Source organism: Typha angustifolia, chromosome 2 (genome assembly GCF_048772165.1).
Source record: "Typha angustifolia cultivar Huaian chromosome 2, ASM4877216v1, whole genome shotgun sequence".
NCBI lineage: Eukaryota > Viridiplantae > Streptophyta > Magnoliopsida > Poales > Typhaceae > Typha > Typha angustifolia.
The window spans coordinates 1,168,695-1,192,756 of record NC_133240.1 but is presented as its reverse complement, the minus strand read 5'-3'; the positions used below and the strand labels follow the sequence as shown (position 1 = coordinate 1,192,756).

Sequence of the window (24,062 nt, the reverse complement as noted above, 5' to 3'; positions counted from 1 at the left end):
TGAAACCAAAAGTCAATTTAGGTCCCCTGGGTTTATGTATTTTTTTCTTCATTGTTATAGATATTCGCCGCATAGGGCTGTCAATCTAGCTCATTGCTCATGAACAATTCATGTTCGGTTTGAAATTTTGTTAAAATTCAATTTGCTCGTCTTATAAATAACTCGAATATGAGTTAAAATTTGAGCTTAGAATATAAACAAGTTGAATATATATATATATATAATTTAATGGTTAAAATTTGATAACTAATTCATAAGTAATCTAACTCTTAGATTGCTATTGGTTCTCAAATTTGCTCTTATTTTATATTTCTGTGTGATATGATAATGTTATGACTTTGACTTCTATAGCATCTAACTCATTTGATTACTTGCTAAGTGAATAAAGCTAGTTGAACTCTAATTGAATTGTGTCCTGAACAAGCTAAACTAAGCCTTTTTTTCAGCTTGGCTCATGTATGAGTTCGATAAATTTAACTTCGAGCCGAACACGAGCAAATATAGAAGTCGAATGATAATAATCGAGTTAAATTGTAGGATGTTTTTTGATAGATTTTCTTGGAGAAAATGAAAGTATCATCAGGGTATTTTTTAAAAAGTTGTTATGATGCTGAAACTTGAAGAAGCCACAGTCAATTAGCACTTCATGTGTTCACCTTGTTTTAAAGCTTCTTTCATAGAACTCTTTACATGCTCATTGAGATAAGTGGTGTAACTTGTGGAGCAAAGAACTCCTATCAGTGAAATCTACATGCTTTTCAGAATATTTATGATATATATATAGATATAAACAACATTCTTAAACTCTTTCTCAAAAAATAAGTCTGTCTTCAAAAGATTGAAGGAGATATAGTTTTCGCGAGATCTTCGGTTTGCTTGCTCTCCTCCATCTTTCAATGCTCAGGGGCATAAAACAGAGAACTATACTCACTGTAACAATGAAATCAGGCATCGAAATCTCGTCAAATACTAAAGCATTTAGAGAAAAATTTCTTTTCGACAACAAGTTTATGATTTAGAAGAAGTTATACCGTATAGCATTAGTAAATTAGGTCAATGATTAATGCAAGAGGGGCTTCTCGATGTCAGTGTTGTCGGCTTCAAGCAGATCAAATCCTTCTTTGTTCTTCGCCCATAGAACGATATAAAGACCGGAAAACATGAGGAGAATTCCTGCTGAACTGCATGATAGCAAAACATTTGAGTTTAGGACTATAGGACTGTAATGTGATCTTATAATGCACAACTAGATGTTCCTAGGGATATACTCATAAAATTGCTATTATATTTTATAAACTTCTGCACATATTAACATAAAAATGTTTGAGTACATAATTCTCAACTAAAGCAGAAGTCTCATCTGAGGCTTGAGATTGTCATATAGCATGAGTCAGAAGTTCTGAAAGCAACTCATGAAGTCTGAACTTGATCTAACCTTAGATAATCAATAATTTTCAATAGTGAAGTTACAAACTTTCTCTGCTACCTAAGTACTATTTAAATAGCACAGAAATGCCACTGCAAAAAGTTGTGATTTAATGTTAGAGGCATTGGTATTCAATATTAATTCAGCATATAAGTTTCTTAGTTTAAAAGGAATTTCTAACCTTAATTGGAGAATGTGGACTAAGTAAAACAATGTATGAGTTTACAAAATCATGCATACCTTCCTAGACCAATCATTTGTTTGAGAAGAACAGCTGAAATGATGACTGAGAAGACGGTCTGAATTGGGTTGAAGATGGAGACGAGTACCGGTCCCTTCTTACCAACACACCATGCTTGAAATGCAACACATCCCCCTACCGCTGCTCCTCCCTGCAAATTATAACAGCAAAAGAAAAGATCAATAGAGATTATTTGAAACAAACTTTTACTGCATAACAATTCAAATAGATCACCAAAAGAACAGGCGTAAATAGTTGCGGTCTTACAATGATCACAATTTCCACGATTTGTCTATTGCTGATATCATGTGATCCAGCATCTAACTTGCCATTCACTATAATTTGCAGAATTGCAGTAAAAAGCGCAGCCATCATAGAGGTTATGACACACAAAGATAATGGTGCTGGAAAGTGGACCAATGTTGCGGCCTATGATATCGAAACAAATCATAATAAGCTGATTATATTCAAAGTTTAGCTGATTAATGTTCAGTTTTGCTGTTACCTGCAATACTGTGCTGCAGGAGAGAACAACTACCCCAGCTAGAAGATAGAAGCAGCCCAGGATCCATTCACTGTAGCTGCTCTTATTCAAGTTGCCATTCAAAAAGGAGTTCATCCTAGGAGATGTGGGAGGACTTTGTAAGAAGCTCATGGCTATGGCCCCACTCAAGCAAACAAAAGTTCCCAGAATCTTGGCTCTAGTGTACTTGCATTTCCTCTCAAATTTCTCTAGCCTGCAAGGGTGAACAAATAAATAACAGTTACTCCATCTGTGCACTATGAGTGAGAAAGACTTAGAGACACACATACAAATATTAGTCATAATTTTAGTACCTAAATCAATTTTCTTATGATGGTTCCTTTAAAAGCATTTCTGTAATGGATGAGGCTCATATATAATAGCTAAGCTGAGACCTTCATAAATCTTTCAGCCAAACCTTTTCTTTACTGATTGCTGAATTGAACTCTATAGTCAGCGGTTAAGTCAGTCATCAAAATTACCAAAAAATTGGCAAAATAGTTGGTCATCTTGTTGAGTAAAACTCGAAGAATTGATCGTTCAAGGTGAGTCAGGTAGAATTTTGGTTGAATTTATTTGCTTAGATTTCATATACTATTGAGGCTCTGATTCCATATTGTTGACTTTTTACTCTCAAACTCAATACTTTCGGTAGCTGTATTCAGTTAGTCTCTAGAAAAAATGGTCATTTCTGCGTATGTATTGTTTACTTTTGTATAATATAAGTCATTATAGTTTCAGGTTAATTTCAGTTTTCCAGTCATTTTCAAGTCTTTTACACAAAGAAGTTGATTGCTGTCAGAACTTGATCTTGAGCCTAGAATGTCCAAGATGACCAAATAAATGGAATTGAAAGTCTTGTCTTCTTTTGACTGAGGAACTAAAAGAGCATGGATGCCAATCTTTTTCAACAACCATCCATAGTTAAAGAAGATGATAAAAGACTATTTATCCTTAAATCTTAAATGACCACCAACCCCTTCTCTGAAAGGATAGATGCTCTCATTAAAGTTGAACATGATCAGGTTCAATTAATCTCTATAGAAGTAGTATCAATATGTGAGCATTGACACTTCTCCCTTGGTAAAACTTAGCATCCAAGGCCTTCTATTTTGTTTTTGTTTTAAAAAAATTATATGGGTATAGATTATAGAATCAACTCCTAGTGATAGAAGAAGAGCAAGACTATGTCTTGATCACCACAATGAACTCTGCAATAAGTACCTGACGCAAGCTGCGACGATAAAGATAAGGCCAGGAGCAAGATTTGGCATAGCAGAGGCAACAGCAGGAGAAGTCCTTTCAATTCCAAGAAACATAAGAACTTGAAACATAGCCCTGTGCATCAATAGAGACATTTAGTATGAATCAAAGGATGATTCATTGATACACAAAAGTATTTTAAGCTTGTCAATATTGGACTCTGCTGGAGAAAAGAAGAAAAAATATCCTGATTACATAGTCTAACATAACTACTACTAAAGAAAATCTGCAACTCTGTTATAGAATTCAGAGATCTGCTTTCTAACTCTCCTAGAAGCAAATTTATGCTTGTTTTATGGTTTATTTTGACTTGCACTCAAAAGGAGTGCATCTTAGAAACATAACTAAATTATCCAGAACTCTTTTATTCTCTCTAAACTATGTAAGCATTATCTAACAGAAAAGGTTTTATAAAATACAACCAGCCAAGCAATACTTCTCTAAACACAGCATCTATAAATACATACACTTCTTAATACATATGCCTCTATAAAGATCCAATTAGTTAGTTATATTTTATTGTCAATATAAACCAAGTGTCTCCTTAAAAGCTAGTCCTTTTTTCCTCCTTACTCTTTTGTTCCATATTTTTTTTTTCTAATCTTGCTTCCAATGGGCATCATCATCTACCTCTAAAGCAACAAAGCATAATCCCACTAAACATGAACAAATCTTTGTGTGATGCCACTGAAGAAGATTTGCTTGCACACCCAAGAGGACCTCTTTCTCTCACTGCCCATCTTTGTCAACTTTGCTACCAGTAGGTGTGAAATACCTTTTTTCTACTATTCAAGAACTGTATATATAGTTAGACTGACAAAAATGAGATGATGTAGGATATAAATAATTCAAGTACTTTATCTGCCTATTGTGAAAGAGACTAGCACCAACTTCCCAATCCTGGCTATATTTTTAAAACCTATGACTCCACTTCCTCTGTCATTCCATGGTTGGTTTGATTATTCTCATATCTAGAGCTATATCATGCCAAGTCCAATTCAAGCTTTTTCTTGAACTAAACTTCAGATTTGGATTCAGATAGAAAACCTGATGTAGAACCTCTTTGGATCTAATTCCTTTTTTCTTTTTCTTTTCCCCTCTATGGATTTATCAATGAATCTTCATGAAGATTACAACACTATTCCTTTGTGCTGACACATTTATAGTGCACATTAAGCTATTTGATGCTTTCAAGACAAGGAAGACATCTAAGTACACAATAGAAAGCAATCATAGATATCATATAATGCTTGTTGAGTAAAGAAACCCCTTCTTCCTTGTCTATGTGCTAAATTGCTATTGATGACTATGATTTTCTATGTTCTAGAAATAAATACAGCTAAACAACATTTATAGTTTTACGCCTATTATATCGAAATCCGAAGAATTATTCCTATATATATATATATATTTGTCATAAATATCAAACCATGAGTTCTAACTTTTAAGAAAAAAAAAGAAAAAAGAAAGATAAATGCCCATTTAACTAAGGAGATGTCTTACCCTCCCAAAGCTAGCAACACAAGCTGAGCCATCATAAGGGGACTCAACCTTGCAGGCCATTTCTTCCTGCATGAATGAAACATATACTACTATCATGATATCAAAACATTATAACAAGATATATCAAAAGAAGAAGAAGAAGAAGAAGAAGAAGAAGAAGAAGAAGAAGAAGAAGAAGAAGAAGAAGAAGAAGAAGAAGAAGAAGAAGAAGAAGAAGAATTACTTCTCGAAAACGAGGGCGAAAGGGAGGAGGATGACAGCGGAGGCCAAGCTCCCGAATACGATGATGAACAACGAGTTAACTCCCCGAGAGAGGATTTGATTCAAGGCAAGAACATAGACCCCAAAGATGCATTGCACTGCAAAGAGTCCAGAGATGATAAGGAGTTCCTCCATGAACCTACCTCTAGATTGGCCCAACATATTGATATGAGACTTGTTATAGTAGTAGCATGCAGTGCAAGTATATAGGTAATATTGTAACAAAGATATCAAAAAACTAGATCTCTACGCAAATTGGATACAATAATTCCACTCTATCTTAAAACTTCTTTATGAGGGAATAAATTGAGACGAGAGGTAGTAAAAGATACCATTCCCCACTACTATATATATATATATATATATATATAGGATCCTTTGCTTCGCCTCAAAGAATAAACTAAAGGGGGCGGTGAATCCACCATCCGGTGACTATAAAGCGAGTGTGCGCTGAAGTCACGAGGACGCTTGGAGAGGGTTGCGGTGACGACACCGCCTGATGAGGAAAGGTGATCGCCGGGCAGCCGAAGGATGTAGGAATTTAGTTACATCAGAAACTTGGCAGCTTTTAATTGGCTACGATATTAATTCTCACACATGAGGGAATGTAGAAGATCTGGAGAAAGAAAGCATCAGTTGGAATGAATGCTACATGAATTCAGGAGGAGTTTAAGGAAGGGGACTAAATAGGAATTTTGGCTGTTTTCGTGGAGTTCAACGGATAAGTCCAGAGTAAGTTTTTTTTACATGTATACCCCTCCGAAGTTCCTTATTTATACATATACCATTCTAAATTTTATATTTGCAAGTATGTATTCCTTAAAAATTCATACCTTAGAATTTCACTTTTTTTTTAAAGAAGGATTTTATAAATTAACTTCCACGATAATAAAAAGCTCCCTTAGAGTCGAGGCCGAAAACCACCATCCCAGGTACAACTATAGCCATTGGTTCTACCAAAATTAGCAAGCCAGTCAACAAGATGATTGACCTCTCTAAATATGTGAATTTTGGTAATTGCAAGTTAGGAATTTAATGTCAGACACTATAGCCTCTATTGACCACATAGACTTAGTTGCATCATTCAAAATGTTGATTAGAAGGAGAGAGTCTGATTCGATGATGATTCTTTAACAGTTTTTGTCCCTTCGGAATAGAAGCACCTCCCTAATGGCTACTGGCTCTGCTATCAGGACTGACGAGTATAATCCACAACGAATACGTCGTTCACTTGTGAAATAAGGCCAATACTAGTATAGTTATTCTAATTTTTTATATTAGCCTAATAGAGCTTATACCGGTATATATTATTCTAGTATTTAGGCTAATAATTATAGTTGATATAATATAGAGTTAAAATAATAGTCCGGCAAATAATTAAATGAGCAGAAAAAGAGGAAAGTGAGAGCGATTGAAATAATAGTTAAATAAAATGATTTTTTAGGGTAAAGTAATAATTATCAAATATAAAAATTTAGATGAAATCTAGTTAATTCAATAGGAAAAAAAAGACATAAATACTCTTAACTAAAAGAAATATATGCAAATAAAAGATAAAGATATTTCTATCCTCTGTTAGTAATATATCAAGGGTATTCATGTAAAAGAGAAGGATTCTAAGGGTTATGTCTATAGCATCTATAACTAAGTTGGTGGAATATTAATGAGGAGTTTGGACTTTGCAGATGAGAATAATGTTGACTTGAAGGCAGGCCTTTAAATAATTTAATGTAGAGATTTTAAAAAAGAAAGAGACATTAAGATCAAGTTTAGGCTTCACAGTAGAGTGAGTAACAGATGAGATGAACTTATTAGCATTTTTATCTAAAAGTAAAATACTAAATGTTACAGTAAAATAAATCTCTTTTAGTATTGAGCTTGGAGGTAATCTATTTCGGTAAATAAAATATCGAGACAAAGCTATTTTGATCGAAAACTCAAAAAAAGTGTAGTATATCTAAACCCTAGATCCGGTCCGATTAATTATTTTCACAAATGGGATACTGAATGCCCTAGTTAGGTTCGACGAACTTCCTAATCCCTAAACACATGGCATAAGCGCATTATGTTATTCGTCGAGAATACAAGAACTTCTTACAGACTAAGCTGTACATAATCAAAGCCCAAAATATACCTTAAATAAGTGAACAAACTTTGTTGCTTGTGGGAATGGATATCACTCTATCAGACCATCCTATTCCTCCTCTCACTCTCTCTCTCTCTCTCTATCTTTCTCTCTAGCTAAGGTCAATGCCATTGTGTTCCTTTCTCTCTAAGGTCAATGCCATTGTGTTCAAGCAAACGTAAGAGTTTAGAATATTCCCAGGTTGCTTGCACTGCTTGTGGTTAAATCCAAGCTCAATTAATATGCTATGCTATGCTATCACAGATTGCTCAATGAGCTAGCTACACGCAAGCAGTAATTGGCCACCACTCCAAGCAACTCCTAGATTGAGTAACTCCTTGTTCAATCCCATATCAATTCTTGTTTATATACTTATACAGTTGATTTTTAATGACTCTTTCATAATTGAGATTATGATTGATTTTTAAAAGAAATGTTAATAGATTATTAATTTGTTACGGATCAGATCTGGAACGATTTATCTGTAGGATGATTATGAAAATTTAGATGGAGTTAACCTCGTAAGTTAGAGTTCTAATGGCTCTGGTTTCACCTAAATCGGAGGAGGATGAAAAGATAAAAATAAAATAGTGAAGATAAGTCAGGAAGGGCAGAACGGTAGTTTTTGATGTTGTGGCGGTCCCTTCTACGGTTATAATCTACTTCTATAAAGATAAAGACAATCCAACGATTAATGTAAAAAAATAAGGACGAGAATAATAATTGGCTAAACTCAGATTTCTCTCAATTCAATTCTATAAAATTATCTATACATGTCTACTCCTATTTATAGAAGTAAAAATCTATAGCGGATCGGATCCACATGCGGATTATCCGATTTATTTGAAATTCAAACAACAAGATAAAGCTAGCTAACTAACTAAATCAGTCTTTTTTATCTTTCACGGATTAATCCTTCGTTTAGCGATAGAGAGATTTCGAATCTAGAGAAGTCATCAATACCAAAGTTGTAGATATGGAGGTTGGTGATCTTATCCAGCTAATTTGATATTATTCTGACATATATAGAATATTTTGTAAATATTTTTCCAAAACTGTACAAATAATTAAATAAAATACTAACATGTTAACTAAACTAAATAAGCAAATAAGATAATTAGACTCAATCAATTGAGTCTAATCTTCTCTTGATGTGATCCAATCTGATTCGGTTCACATCATAATTCCTAACATGCACGTCATTAGACTATTGGGCTCATCTTGTATGAGTATTCTTAGAACACCGCTAATTTTTCACTTCTCTCCACCCAAAAAACATGTAGATAATACAGTAAATTTAGATGAACTTTTCGGACTATGATATCGAATAACACTAGATAGATAGTTTTTATTTCAAATAATTTATACAAGAGGACTTCAGATAATTTACATTTTTAAAACTAGCAATAGAGCATGGTTAACAGTATAAAACAATGATTGTTATTTCATGAAGTGATAATTATCTATCATAAAGATCCTAAAAGATCTTTCAATCCCAGTTTCCTGGCTTAATTTTATCATATAGATTGATTCATATGAGAGTGACTTCCAAATAGTAAAATGGAATCATGAACCATAAGAATCTCAATGGTAGAAATATAAAGATGTAAATCATAAGGAATTACTTAAAATATTACTTGATAAATCCAAAGGTCAACAAAGATGCTTGTTCACATATAAGATGTATGTCATGAGTTGTGGGGAATAACAACACAAAAGGAAGGGAAAAGTTCATATTAATGTATGTAAAAGGGTCCTTAATAAGTTGCATAAAATTCTTTCAAGAAGGTAATGAATTATGTATTTAATTTGATTACTCTTTAGATTAAAAACCTTAAACACCACAGAAGTACTACATATCTAACTATTATTTATCCTTTCTTTTTATTTCTTATTCTATAATTCTTATGCTTTCATTGCACATGTTATAATATATCACACCAGCTATATAGTTGTTGAGATATTAAAACTTTCTTTAGACCCACTTGGAGAAAACTTAAACCTTTTATTTACTAGTAGAATTATTTTTTAGAACATTTGGTTTAGGTTAGATTGAAGAGAAATATGTAAAAAAAAAAAAAAAAAGAGATTGATCATATGTCAAATTTAGACCTTTTTTTTTGGATTTAGTATTATATAATAAAATAATAATATTTTTAATATTGAGTTTAAAGTATTTATAAATTTAGATTATCCTCTCCTAAGATAGAACCGATACTAATTAAACACGTTAAAAACATTTAATATTTTTATTTTTAGTATGTTTTTTTTAAATTATTTATAAAGTTTGAGTGTTTTCGTACGGAGATAAGCCTGAAAACAAATGCTGAAAGTTTCAGCGTCTTTACCTTGGACCGCATGAAATTTGTTATTTTCATTTGCAAGAAAGATAAAACTTAGATATAGAAATATTTGAACCCATTATTAAAAATATTTTTTTAATAAAAATAATATTAAATGAAAGAGTTCTTGTTGTGGATGTTTAATAATTGTAAGACACAACCAAGTTAGTATTGATTTGACTAACTAGACCTAAAAATGAGCTAAATATGGCTCTACATATGTAATCTTCATTCTCATATAAATAATTCAAACTCAAACCTCATTTTTAGCTTATCTTATAATAAATCAAACAGCAAAATTCAAACATGCAAAGCTTGATTAGGGCTAGCTGCTTTAAAAAGCCCATGGGCTCGAAGCTTGCCCATGTCCAATCCGGTCGGCCCTAACCCAATCAAACCTATTTGTCTATTAGACGGGCTCGAGTCGGGAGCAATATTTTTAAATATCATGGCAAATTTTAGAAATATTTAAAACATTTCGCAACAAGAGGGCTACAATAGCTAGATCTCGGCTTTCACAAGCTCGGCCCTTAAAAGACCTAATAAAGTTAACCTTAGTGATTTCTTTATGTTTTCTTTCAATAAGTTCATAAGAAAATATCGAAAATTTTAGCATATTTAATTGAGACCGTCATCATCCGGTGCCACGCCGATTATAACCTAAAGGGCGGATCGTTACTCTCCTGCTTCGCTTCCCCTCCTCTCCTATCTGCGAACAGGGAGGAATGGTGGCAGTAATAGTAGTAATTAATAGGAAGGTGGTTTTTATGAGTGGTGGGTGGTGGTGGTGGAGGTGGTGGTGGTGGTGGTGCAGAGCTGGGGCATAAGGGCTGGTACGGCAGGATACACAGGGAAAAGAGATGAAGACAAAAGGATGTCATGAGGGGGATTGATGTGGCCATGCATGTCCCCAAGAAAGCAAATTATGACCCATGCCATGCATGTGGACCCAAGTAGATCCCTCCCTTCCTTCCTCCCCACTGCATGCATGCATGTGATTTCCATCCCCATGCAAGGACCAGCAAAAACCAAACACCATGCATGCACATCCATCCATCCATCCTTCCTAGCATATATTGCTTTCTTTGAGTATTTTATAAGCAAATAATAATAATAATAATAATAATAATAATAATAATAATAATAATAATAATAATAATAATAATAATAATAATAATAATATCTTGAGAATAATTCTCCAAAAAGAAATATAAAGAAGTTTATCAAATTAAGGGTTTTTTTTTTCTACAAAATAATCTCATCTACTGTAAAGCCAACTATTTTGGCTGCTGATATTAATGGAATAGTTTTGGAATTTGTAGTGATTAATTAATGCAGATTTTATTTTTCATTAAGAAAAACAAATTCATCTGTAATATTAACTCATGCTGTCATGCACCTACTAGCTTTTAGTCAATTTAACCTACTAATTTTCTTTGTTGATTGTTTTGTTACCAAATGTCAATTTAACCTACTAATTAATCAATTCTATTAAAGAAAATCTGATATCATTATCATGATAATGGCATTTCATTTTGAAGAATCTTGATATTATTTGGCCACTAACTTTTTTTTTATAATAAAGTTACAAATAACACTTTCATTTTGACTATATTACACATGAAAGCCTCTTTTATTATTAGTATTGTTATTATTATTATTATTATTATACAAATATAATTATCTATTTGTTAAAAATTATACCAAGCAATGCACTGCCATTTGAGATAACTAATTCAACTATCAAGTTAACTTAATTATAAAACTAAATTAAGCAGGAGACAAAGTAAAACAATTATGAAATCAAATAGAATCTCATAAGATCAGCATATCCAAAATTATTGCAATTTAATCTCAAAGATCATATTGGATGAGTGAAATAAGAGTAATTTAGAAAAATATAAAAATATAATTTAAAAATGACTAAAATATTATACTTTTAATTATATTCCATTAGGTGCTGGATAAATTAAATTTAGCAAATAGGATGTTGTACTTGTAAATATAGTCAAAAAATTGTAGGTTGTTATTGGTAATGTTCTCAATTTTTATTGACTATTCTTAAAAAATTTATTTGTCATCATAATTTATGATATGATCCAACCATAAGAGTCGAGTCAGTTAGATTGAAATGAGTCAAGTCTAGTTAAATAATTTTATTTATTATCTTCAAATTTAAATTAAAGCAGTTAATCCATTTATATAAGTCCAATAGGGCGATGGATCCGATCCAATCCGCTATGACTCTACTCCTATAAACAGTGGTCGTAGATTATTTATCATCATAGAATGAACCTTAGTTTAAATTAATTTTTTATCTTGTTTTACTTTTATCGCTTAATCATAGTTATTATTTTTTAAGGAATAAATATAATCTAAAAACTCTAACTCTACCTTCAAACTCTACCCATTGTTTATCTCCATGAGTCACCTACTCTCACGGCCATCCACCACTAGCCGACAATCGCCACAATATCAGTATTTTTATTTTTATCCAATTTTGACATTTCTCTACTATTTCAATCATATCTTTTTAGATCTAACAATCGTATTAGATCTATCACTCGCCAGGCTACCGACTCATCAAAATTTAGAGCTTTTTTTGTAAATATATCAATCTAGTTTGTAACAATCTTATTGATAGGATGGTCCCCCCTACTTCAATCTTCTAAGGAGTTCTCTTAGGCCCTCTAGATATAAGTTACTTTTAGTTGAATTGAGTTTTTTATTTTAATCATTTTAAACTTCAATAAAGAAAGAGTCATTTCTATACATATGACTAAAATTTTAAATTCTAAACTTCAAAAGAAAAAAAAAAGAATATTCTATAATCAAACATTTGATATTTCTCGTCACATTATTAAATAAAAATTCTTCGAGAAAAAGAAGCTTCTCGCAAATACCCATGAATTGTTCTTTCTCTATCAACTTAATAGAGATTAGAGAAACTAGTGATCCAAGCAAAGTAAAACTCTAATCTCATCATCTCAATTCCAACTCCTGATGATTATAAAAGATGAATGTGAACTCTACTCTAAATCTTAGTCCATGTTTCAAGAGGTTTCTTGAAAGGGATAGGGAAGGGGGAGGTTTTACTCTGAAAGCAAATTTAAGGGCCATCACCACAACCACCATGGATGAAGTTGATAGGATTGTTTCCTCTCTCCAAACACCAACTTCCTCTGGTTGTGGAGACTGACCTTTCTTCATAATTCGATCCATGCAAAGTCTTGTGATAAGAACAAGTGGTGGAAAAGAAATATGTCTCATTGCTAAGACTAAGGATCTTTGTGATTCCACATATATCACATCTCCTTTATTCAAGCTTGATAACTAGATATAAATATGCATATATCTTTTGGAATGATATGAGTTGAAGGAGATGGAAAGAGTGTGAGAGTCGTGTCTCTTTGATTCACCTCACAAAGTTTCATTAGGTAGTCATATGGAAGTCTGCTTCTTGGCCTTCAAATTGCCATGTGTATGCCTTGGATTAGGCCTATATATTCTTTGATTGAATAGAGACAAATAAATGTCTTAATTTAGATGTTATAGGTGGCTTACATTTAGTAGATTATGACTATGCATTGCCATCTCATTAATATGTCAGAAGAAATATCTTTGTCTTTTCTAAGAATCAAAAGCTTCTTATGAAGGAAGGTGTGAGGAGAGAGAGAGAGAGAGAGAGAGGTCTGGATGGAATGAGAAATAAGAGAACAAAAAAACTTATGCCTTAGTTCATTTGTGAAATAAGAATAGATTTTCTTTTTCTAGAATAAGTCTACTTATTCTGGTGTAGTAATTAAAAAACAACTTTACTTCTTCTAGTATACTAATTCATCGTTCTCTCTCCTCTTATTCCATACAACTTTTTAAATTTATTTTAATAATAACTCAAAATTCGGACAACATCTAATTACTACTACTATCTTATATCCGATCAATGGTATTTTTATTATTTGGTTTCAATTATCACCAATTCTCAATATAAGTTCACTATTCTTCGTTACTTTAATATTAACTTTATGTCATATCAAATATATTATTACTCCTTATATTAGTATTCAGTTAAACAATTAAGTAGCTTATACTAATATTATCTCTCTTCTTCTGGTATTAAAAAATTCGAATATCTATTCTAGAATTAGTTTTATTCCGTAATTAGTTTTTTGCCTTTTGCTAACTTTCTTTCTCTCCACTTTTGAAAAGGAAAAAATAATTATCAAATGTTTTTTTTTCTCGCCATTCTCTTTGTTTCTCCTCATTCTATTATAAAATTTTAAGAATTTTACAAATCACACCCTACATTTTACATATTATATGATTCACACCTCGTCTTCGAGTATTTTGTAATCCTACTTTTCCTTTTTCATATAATTTTTATTGAAAACCCTGTGTTAATGTGAACAAAAACAGCAAATAAATATTCAATTATAACATACTAAATATCTTATAAAATATCTAACTTACCTCAGTCTCCATCTTCTAAGTGGAGGAGGGGAAAGAAGAAGAATAGAAACTCACCAAGGAGTAGTTAGATTTTATTGATAAATATAAAATATAGATGGAAGAGAAAAGGAGAGAGAAATAAGTATTGATAAACTAGTATAGAGATAAACTATTATTTGATACTATATTAATATAAATCTCACTATATTAGAATAAGCTTTTACATATCCAACAAGTAATTAGGGTTACCGTTTTATTCCCTCGGTTTGGCGAGATTTGATCAAAGTGTAGCCATACTTCGAAAAACAATTTTTAGACGACACATAAGAACTTATTTCAATTAGGTAGGCAAAATATATAAACAAAAATGGTAAAAATAATAACCATAAGCGGTAGAAATAAAAATAAAAGGATTAGAGTTTTAACATAATTGTGACTAAAATTTTCAAAATATTATAATTGTTATGATATTCTTTTTTAAAAGAAATATCATAATTGCTACTAAAATCTCCTGGCTATTTTAGAATTCTCACTATAGTTAGTTTTAAAAGGAATATTTCTAACATATTTTTGTTAAAGTGCCTTTTTCTATTGAAGTTTGGAGTGTACTAAAATAATCAATAATTTTTGTCTTATATAAAAGAAGATATTTTTCCTTGTACTATGATATTAAAATAATGGATAGCTTTTGAACTATTTAAACAAGTTATATAAGAGTAAAGTAGTTTCTTTTAATTAAAATTTTAAGTATGATTAGTTAGATTTAATTAACCGAAGGTATATTTGAAATAATGTAGTTTTAATTATGATGTTTTACAATTTTCTAGTAAAAAAACCCTAAAATGGAATGGGTTACCCAAAACAATGCATTCACCCATCTGGAGATGGATCTCATACATGCATTCCATTTGTTCTCATGAGACCAAAGGGATGCTTTATTCGATTTATTCTATTGGACAAGCAATTAGTATATGATTTGTCTCCGTTTTTATTTTTTATTTTCTACTTTTAAGAAAAGGAGCAGATAAACCCACCGGCCTTAGCAGTAGCAGACAAAGAAGAGAGAAAATACATAGGATTTAGCAAGACTTGTTAGCAACAAATCACATAATACTCGATCACCGAATTGAGATATTATCCCTAACACCGGCTTATGGTTAATTTTGCTATAAAGAAGGAGGGGATAGTTGTAACTAATCCTATCTTTCTTGGTATCAGAGTGTTCTTTTTGGTAATAATTATCTTGTTTGGGTCTCAATTTCTTCATATTCTTCGATCTCATGAACTTCTTGGTATTCTCGATAGCTTTGAACTATGTCCTAGGCAATACCTTTCACATAGTGAAAGTTTTAAAGTTGTAGAAAAGGCCACTACATGTTATGGCAAAAGAAAGATCAGTATATTCTTAGCTAGTTAATTGCCACACTGTCGGAGAAGATTATATCTACCATATATGGTTTGACTATTTCACGACAGGTCTGGAACGCTTTGGCCACTCATTTTGCTCCACCTTTGAGATCTCGGATCACTCGTCTTTGTTGCCAATTACAAGAAACTAGTCAAGAATCAATGATACAAACTAGGTCAAATTGAATCTTTTCATAAGAACATTGGGCTCGATGAATCAAGTCTATTTATTTTTTAATTAATTCATATTTATTTCTTGTGTATGCCTTTAAGACAAGTCTAGTTAAGTCATTTAAGCTACTAAGATAAGTTTAATTAAGTCATCTAAGCTTCTAAGGCACGTTCAATTAAGTTATGCAAGTCCTAATTCGAGTAATATAAGCCTTTAGAATTAAATTTGAATATGACTCGTTATATCCGACTTCTATATATAAAGGGACTGGGTTTGAAGCATCTAAGCATCCAAACATTGAGAATTAATTGAATTTAGCTATTTTCGTATTATCACATTGCCATTTTTATTGTAGTCATTAGATCGTCTTTATCTTCGTAGAACTATATTATAACGTAGAATCCTTCTAAGCATCCAAACCGTAGTCACCACCTTCCTCCAACAGCCACCCTAGGGTCGTCCACCACCACCCTTGGCCATCCGCCACTATCCAACGACCGACGCAACGTCGGATATTTACCATTTTGCCATGTTCTAACTTTGCTCAATTATTTTAATTATATCTTTTCATTGAGATATTCATTGACGTGAAATTAAAGCCATTAAAACCATATCTTGTGAAGCTACCACCGTTTAAACTTTTATAATTTTTTTACGTCCGGATCAATCCAGATCTGGTTCATAACATTTGGTATCAGAACTAACCCTCTAACCTTCATCCACTTTTCTGAATATATATTCTAATCTATCCATCCAATCTATGTGAAGGAAGTTCTTTTGCTATGGTTTCTCATGAGACTAATTCTTACAACAATAGGAAACCAAAGTTTTCAAATAATTAGCTAAGATATTCTAACCTTCTAAGGCTTCACAAACAAGTTTCAAAAAGCTAGAGAATAGGTGGTCCATTTAAGCACAAGGTAAAACAAACCATCAAGTTCCATGCCAGATTTGTGAAGAAAACAAACCATCAAGCTCTCGATTGCTTTCATCATACAGACTATACTTATCAAGGTCAACAACCTCTAAGTAAGCTAGCTGCAATGGTTGCTCATTCAAATAACTTGATTAAAAATCAAACTTGGATCACTGATAGTGATGCAAATAACCATATTATGGCAAAGCTTGAAAATCTCACCATTCAACAGCCTTATAATGGACCTGACACCGTGGGAATATGTAATGGTGATAATTTGTCAATCTCTCACATTGGATTAGCTTCTTTTTCTACTCCTACTTCTTCTTTAACTTTGAAAAATATATTGCATTGTCCTCTTGCTTTAGAAAATTTACTCTCTATACAAATTTTGTCAAGACAATAATTGTTGTTTTGTTCTTAGTTCCTCTTATTGTTGGGAAGTACTTGACAATGGGAACGATCCTTGTGTAAGGACCTAGTGAGTCTGGTCTTTATCCAAGTTTTATTAGAAATGAACATTACTGGCTCTTTACTTAATAAATCTCTCTTTATGTTTCACAGTTCATAGGTTCATATTTTTATCTTAATCTACGTGGATGATATCATTGTAACTGGGAATTCCTTGGGAGCTATAAATAACTTGGTTGATAAATTAAAAGTGGAGTTTGCTATTGGAGCTTTCTCATATTTTCTTGGAATTCATGTTTATAGAGACTCTAATGGTCTTCATTTGAACCAATCAACGTACATCGTCGATCGTCGAAAGAGAAAGTATTACAGTAGATTAAAATGTCATCCGCGAAACGTAAAACCCACTTAACCCTAGTGCTAAGAGCTTCCTCATCAAATAGGAAGGACAAAGCCAGATAGCAAATGATGAACATGTAGAGCAAAAGAGGATCTCCCTATCGAATGCTAAGCGTGGAGATTGATCCAAACAAAAGGCTTCCTATTAACCAAAATAGAGTACTTAATTGAATTAATGATGTTTAAGAGCTTAAATTGTTCCAAACATTGAAGCAATCTTCTATACCTTTCCCCCCTAAAGAGGATGTTCTTGAACCTAAGACCTACACTCGTCTAAGATCTCAAGCCTCACAATAATGCAAATCTTTCTTTTGCAACTTAACTCATTCTAGAACATCTTCATGTATAAGTTTAGCTCACAAGCTCTTTATAATCAGCAGCGCAACAACTTAGAGCTGATCTTAGCAGCGTTTAGCAACACATACGGTATAAAACCTAGACTAGACAACTTATTATATTGGCTAAAGCTTGGTGAGATCTAAGTGTCTCTGTATCTAAGGAGAATTAACCTTTTATTCAACCCATATTGAATAATAATAATAATAATAATAAACTAATGCCCATATTCTTAGCTCCACTTGATGCACCTCCCGACTCTGTAGCCATTTTTATATCTTGTCTCAATTTAGGTATTACAAAAGGACATGGTATTTTAGTAATTTGTAGATGAAAACAATGATTCCACATTAGATGTAAAAAAAAACAAGAAAACTAGTGTCCTAAGTTAAAACTACAAGTCAAAGTTGTGAATCCTCACCTACTAATACCCATTGGACTCAGAGAATTTAATACTATTGTATTTTCTCATTCTATGGTTTGGTGAGATTTGATTACATTCCAAACATACTTCAATTATCGACATAGAGAAATTCTTTTTTAAAAATGCTCTGTCCATATATACCGAAGAAAACCGTTTGAGAATAATAAAAGACAATAGGGAATACAAAAACAAAACAATGCACCCATGAGATCTCTCTCTCTCTCTCTCTCTCTCTCTCTCTCTCTCATGCATGCATTCCATTCCATTTATCCCCGTGAGAAACAAAACATAAAACAAAGCCAAGGGGAGGCGGATTCGGTTTGTTTTATTGGACCAAAACCCGGGTACGTACATATCGATATGCTTTTAAATCATTACTCCTCTCCTCCCCTCTCTTCTCTCTCGTTTTTAATATCTATCTTTCCCTTTGCTGCAGGAAAGAAAGAAAGAAAGAAGGAAGGAAATTAATAAGGCGAGGGTGGCGACGAGGGAACATTTATAAGGTCCAGTCCATTTAATACACCACCCTCCCATGCCGTACACTGCTGCGCTGGACGCCTCAAAAAAGGAGAGCGAGAAAGAAGCAGAGGAGAGAGAGAGAAAGACAAAAGTTATTTAAACAAATAGATCTTGGCCCTTCTCCTTCTCCTCCTCCTCCTCCTCCTCCTCCTAGAGAGAGAAAGACAGAGAGAGAGAGAGAGAGAGAGAGAGAGAGAGAGAGAGTGTGTGTGTGTGTGTATGAGAGAGTATGAGAGGAAAAAAAAAATATACTTTTTGTCCTCGTGCATGAGCAATGCCGTGCTCCATTCAATCACTGACGTCACCCTTTTTGTTCTCCAGTGCTCCATGTCCAACTATCAATTATACCTTCACACATACTAACAAACTGGATCACAAACCCTCACAATCCCACCGCCACCCTCGCCTTCCTTAAAACAAGGTCTCTCTTCTATCTATTATAAGATGCAGTTTGAATACGTTTTTAATTTAATATAAAAATAAGATCATTACGACGATGTTTAGCTGTTATTCTGGATTAATGAGAAGGATGGAGACTTAATTTATCTATATGTAGTATAATATAGTACTAAACTGCCTACCATTTTGATGTTTAGTACCTGCATATTAAAGAAGAGGATGGGAAGAAATCTTAATAAGAGGAATTATTATGACTATGATTAAAAATAAAGTACAGCTTAACAAATAGACATAATTAAGTAATGAACCATGGGATGATGGATTGATGGATCTGTGTGCTCCGATGGTTCTTTTATTTAGCTACACCAACTACTACTACTACTACTACTACTACTACTGGATACAAATATCCAAATAAGCATGCTTGAACTAATAATTAATTAATTAATTAATTAACCATGAAGCAGCTACTACTACTACTGCTACTACTACTACTGCTACTACCAGCATCACTGGAGGTGTTGGAAGAAGAGCGTGGTGGACTCGTTTCTATGATCTTCATGGTCGTGGTCGTGGCTCTCTCCTTCTCCTTCCTCTCCATCTCCTCCTCCGCCGCCAATGTTGTCCTGCTCGTCGTCTTCAATCTCTTCGTCGTTGTCGTTGTCATTGTCATTGTTGTCGTCGTTGGATGCGAAGCCGAACACGGAGGCGCCGTTGTGCTGGTTGTCGGCGGTGGCGACGACGATGGCGTCGAGTAGCTCGGAGTTGTCCTTGATGGGATGCTCGCCGCCGCCGCTGTTGGAAGAGGATGAGGGTGGGAGTTTGGAGTAGAGCTGATCGAGCTGGTGGAAGTAGGGGCAAGTCTTGGAATGCTGCGGTCGTTTCTTGCCGCTGTCTTTGGTTTTCCTGAAGTACTTGTTGATGTTCTCCCACTTCTCCTTGCATCTCTTGGCGCTCCGGTGGAATCCCACCGCCGCCATTCTCGAGCTCACCTCCTCCCACAGCGGGCCCTTCAGCCCGGGCTCTTGGAATCTCGAATCCAGCCCGCTCCGCACTCGGATCAAAGCCTGCACCTCCGCCTTCGGCCACCTGCTCGTGCTGAACTGCTGCTGCTGCTGCTCATGAGCCGATACGCTCGCGATTATTTCGGTGTTATTATTGTTAATGCCGTCGTTGAGACCCATCTCGGCGGCGGCGGCGGAAGGAGTGTCTTTGTTTTGTAATGAGTCGGTCGGGAATGGGCTGGGGTTGGAAGGGAGGTGGATTTTCTCGCCGGTGAATTTCTCGAGGAAGGCGACGATGGCGGCCTCGCGGGCGGAGGCGATCTCGCGGTCGTGCGCCCGCGCGGCGGCTTCGCGGGTGGACTTCGCGGCCTCCTGCCGCCGCCACGACTCCTCGCGGCTCGACCGCTCGGCGTCGCGCCGCTCCATCGCGTCGAGGAACTGCCGGTGGAGGCTTTCTTGGTGGTCCATCAACTGCTTGACGAGGGTCTCGAAGAAGGCAGCGATCGAGCCGAGCTGCTTCTGCTGCCGCCGCCTCTTCCGCTTCCTCCGCTCACCACCCTTGGAAGATTTGTTCACCGGGGCGTCCTCCCCGGCCGAAGTCTCCGATCCGACCCCGATATGTCGGTCGCCAATTGGGCCCAATTCAACCGCTGCTGCTGCGGCGGCGGGGATGAGAGGGTTGTCGTCGCCGGTGAGTGCGGAGCCCGAGCCAGTCTGATTGGCTCCGCCGCCGCCGCAACTAGCACTGCCGCCCGGCTTATAAATCGCCTCCAGCTCACTGAAGAGCTTGTAGTTGCTGCTGCCTCCGGCGGTCGTAGTATTATGAACATGGTCAGAGACGGCGGCGGCGTCTTTGGTCTTCTTGCAGTATTTGCCGATGGCTGCGGGCTCCTTATCTTTGCACCTCTTGTTGTTCCTATTGATGTAATCTATATCCAAAGGCCTCCTGCAATAATGTTTTATATATATACATATCTTGGTAAAATTAACTAATTAATTACCCTATATAGAAGCAAAACGGAAGCTCCTAAAGAAATCGTAGATGTTACTAAATTCTTGTTAATTTCCGCTACTACATGCGATGAACAGCAGTAGCCAGCCTTAGTAGCTATATAGCTAGAAGGGAAAAAAATATAGATAAAAATAAATTAGATCTTGATTCAAAAATATACCATGGAGGCTCCTTAATGGCGGCTTCCTCCTCGCGGTGCCAGCCGCCCCGGTGGAGGCGGCTCTCCGACGCCTCGTCGTCGCCATGCAAGATGGCGTTATCATCGTCGCCTCCGCCGCCGCTGTTGTCATTCACGCCGAGCTTAAAATTGGCGGCGGCGGCCAAGAACGAAGGCCCACCCCCGCCGCCGCCGCCGCCTCCACTACCGCCTCCGCTGGAATTCTCGGGGCCGGATTCGTGGTCGAGGCCGAGCTGGTGGTGGAAGAGCTGGAATTGGTGGTGGTGGCCGTGCTGGAAGAGCTGCTGCGTTATGGGAATGGAGTGGAAATGGGCGAAGTGGTGGGGAGGGAAAGGCGGCGGCTGCTGTTGCTGCTGCGGCGGCGGCGGATGGTGGTGGTGGTGGTGGTGGGGGAGAGGGTGGTGGTACTTGTTGGGGTGGGAGGACATGTCATTAGGAGGAGGAGGATTCGGAGTGGAAGAGATGGAGAAGAGAGAGGAGGGTCCGCAATTGTCCACCATGAATTGCTGGAGCTCCGAAACGCCGCCGTAGCCTGACTGCATCTTTCTTTCCTCTCTGCGGGTCGTCGGACTTTGAATTGATTCTTGATGGTTTTTGGTTTTTGGGGAGGAGAAAGTTTTGTCTCAGATCTGCATTGGAAAATAGAGGTGGAGAGAGATAGAAAGGGAGGAAAGGAACCCAATTGAGATCTGGTGGATTTGGAGGTGTGACACAACACAACACAACACAACACAGCACAACACTACACAACACAACACAACACAACACTACTGCATGCCCATGTGTTTGCTACCTATTCACTTGGGTTTTGAAAGGTGTAGACAGTGCTTGTACTAATATTAGCTACTGTGTGGGCTTCAACTCTCTACCATCTCATCTCATCTCATCTCATCTTATCTCTCTCTCTCTCTCCTTGCATGGACTTGGCTGACTCTTGTATAAGAAGAGCTAGAGTAGTATATATCTATCTATCTATCTCTACTATACTCTCTTTCTCTCTCTAGAGATGGATATACAGAGAGGTAGAGAGAGAGAGGGTGGTGGTGTGGGTGGTAGATGGAAGGGGTTAAAGGGATGGTCCAGTGGGGGGTGATGACGTCAGCTGGGGGAGGAGGAGAGGGGGGGAGAGAGAGGGGGGGATGAGCATCTACTCCCATGGGGCGGCATTAAGCTTGTCTGGCACGTGCGGTGCACGTGCTGATAATCTTACGTCCTGTTCATCGAATTGAAGCGTCGCTCCTCCCCCCCCCGGTGAGATTATCTGTGGATGCGGGCGGTGTGTGGAAACGGGGAATGGCGGATGTTTGTTTATCAAATTAAGGAAGGGCGAGCACTTGAAATTAATTGTGTAATTAAGATGGGGAGGGGCTTCTTTTTTGCAGATTACCACCTGTCTATTGATCTTATTGCAGAAAAACTACTACTTTTTTCATACATTCATGAACTTTCCTCTTTCTCGGCAGAGATAAAGATGGAGAATTTTGTAAATAACACCCTATATTTTTCTTTATTAAGACTCTATTTTTAAGAATTTTGTAACTCTTTTTCTTTTCTCCTATATTTTAGGAATGCGTAATTTAGTCAATTTAGAAATTAGTGTCTGTATTCTGAGAAAATATTTTTTGCTTGATATTGTTTTAACTCACGAGATGGGGTGTTTATCGAAAAATGATCAAAATATAGGAGGTAATTTATATGAAGCTTTGCAAAAAGAAATAATACAGGGGGTGATGTGCAAAAAGACGACGAAGTTGTTTCGTGGTCACAGGAAAGATGTGCGATGGACAGATGGATGGAAGGATACGACTGATAGGATGATTGGGCACTCGATTACGATTTCAAATGCCCACATTCGGATGCACTGCAACCAACGGAGGCACGAAAAGACGGTACATACGAACCGAGGAAGGAACGCGTGGGGAGAATCGAACGCGTGGCTCCTGAGATATGCACTGGGAGTTGCTGCCTGGTGTTGGGAGGTGGGTAGCGGGAAAGGAGCGCAGCAGCTACGTGAGTCATGTCGTGATGGGTTTGCTGTTAAGGGGGAGGAGTCGGCGACGACAGCGACGAGTCTGTTGGCTTTGGAATTGCGTGATAACCTTTTTTCTTTTTTCTTTTTTCCTTTTTTTTAATTACTTTTAAATTCCATTTTCTTTTTCTTTTTATTATTTTAAATAAAAATTCCTTTCTTTTTTTCTCCCTGGGTGTGAGTTTAAAGTGGGGCCCACGTGGCCTGGATAGTTTGCGCAGGGTGGCAGGGGGGACACGTGCCGGTGGTCCTGGGGGGCACGACCGGTGGCTGCTAAATTGGCAGAGAGGAGAGAGAGATAGAGAGATAGAGAGAGAGGGAGAGAGGGGCAGGGTTAGGGTTAGGGTTTTTTTTTAGGGTTATCTCCTCAGACTATAGCTCTTAGCTCCTTCTGAGTGCATCTGCATCTCCTCCTCTCCTCCTCCTCTTCTTTTTTTTTTTCTTTTTTTTTCCAACATTTATTTTTAATTTTTCTTTTTGCACATCCATGGTTATCTCTCTGCTAGCATTTTATCAGATGCCTTGTAATCTTATAAGAAATAAATTATTTATCATATACATCAGTTTATGGGGGTTTTTTTTTTTTCTTTTACAGATTATGAGCCCATAGGCGGGATAAAAGGGCAAGTCGTTTTCGACACGTAGATTAAACATAGGCTAAATCCAACGCACGCGGCACAAACGATTATTTTCTCGGTAGGAGAATTCTTTTATACAATTCGC

At 35.9% G+C, this 24,062-nt stretch overlaps 2 protein-coding genes across 2 annotated transcripts; both read right to left on the bottom strand.

Moving 5' to 3' along the window:
• Positions 1 to 755: 755 nt before the first annotated feature.
• Positions 756 to 5,551, bottom strand: LOC140772628 (WAT1-related protein At5g47470-like). The gene is made up of 8 exons (XM_073114790.1): positions 5,180 to 5,551; positions 4,957 to 5,022; positions 3,415 to 3,528; positions 2,173 to 2,404; positions 1,935 to 2,096; positions 1,667 to 1,818; positions 1,032 to 1,181; positions 756 to 930 (listed from the first exon to the last, which is right to left on the bottom strand). Exons 1-7 carry the CDS (start codon positions 5,377 to 5,379, stop codon positions 1,061 to 1,063), a joined length of 1,047 nt encoding a protein of 348 aa, XP_072970891.1. The 5' UTR covers positions 5,380 to 5,551; the 3' UTR covers positions 756 to 930; positions 1,032 to 1,060.
• Positions 5,552 to 19,338: 13,787 nt separating this feature from the next.
• Positions 19,339 to 22,431, bottom strand: LOC140774880 (uncharacterized). Its single transcript, XM_073118057.1, has 2 exons — positions 21,293 to 22,431; positions 19,339 to 21,066 (listed from the first exon to the last, which is right to left on the bottom strand). Exons 1-2 carry the CDS (start codon positions 21,850 to 21,852, stop codon positions 19,626 to 19,628), a joined length of 2,001 nt encoding a protein of 666 aa, XP_072974158.1. The 5' UTR covers positions 21,853 to 22,431; the 3' UTR covers positions 19,339 to 19,625.
• Between the last annotated feature and the right edge of the window lie 1,631 nt (positions 22,432 to 24,062).

What these genes read in the sequence shown, in the direction of transcription:
- LOC140772628 (XM_073114790.1), bottom strand. Translation starts at nt 5,379, where the DNA reads ATGTTGGGCCAATCTAGAGGTAGGTTCATGGAGGAACTCCTTATCATC. An exon ending in ATCGTCGCAGCTTGCGTCAG is followed by an intron (nt 2,405 to 3,414) that starts GTACTTATTGCA and finishes TCACCCTTGCAG; the next exon opens with GCTAGAGAAATTTGAGAGGA. An exon ending in TCGTGGAAATTGTGATCATT is followed by an intron (nt 1,819 to 1,934) that starts GTAAGACCGCAA and finishes TATAATTTGCAG; the next exon opens with GGAGGAGCAGCGGTAGGGGG.
- LOC140774880 (XM_073118057.1), bottom strand. Translation starts at nt 21,852, where the DNA reads ATGCAGTCAGGCTACGGCGGCGTTTCGGAGCTCCAGCAATTCATGGTG. An exon ending in GCCATTAAGGAGCCTCCATG is followed by an intron (nt 21,067 to 21,292) that starts GTATATTTTTGA and finishes ACATTATTGCAG; the next exon opens with GAGGCCTTTGGATATAGATT.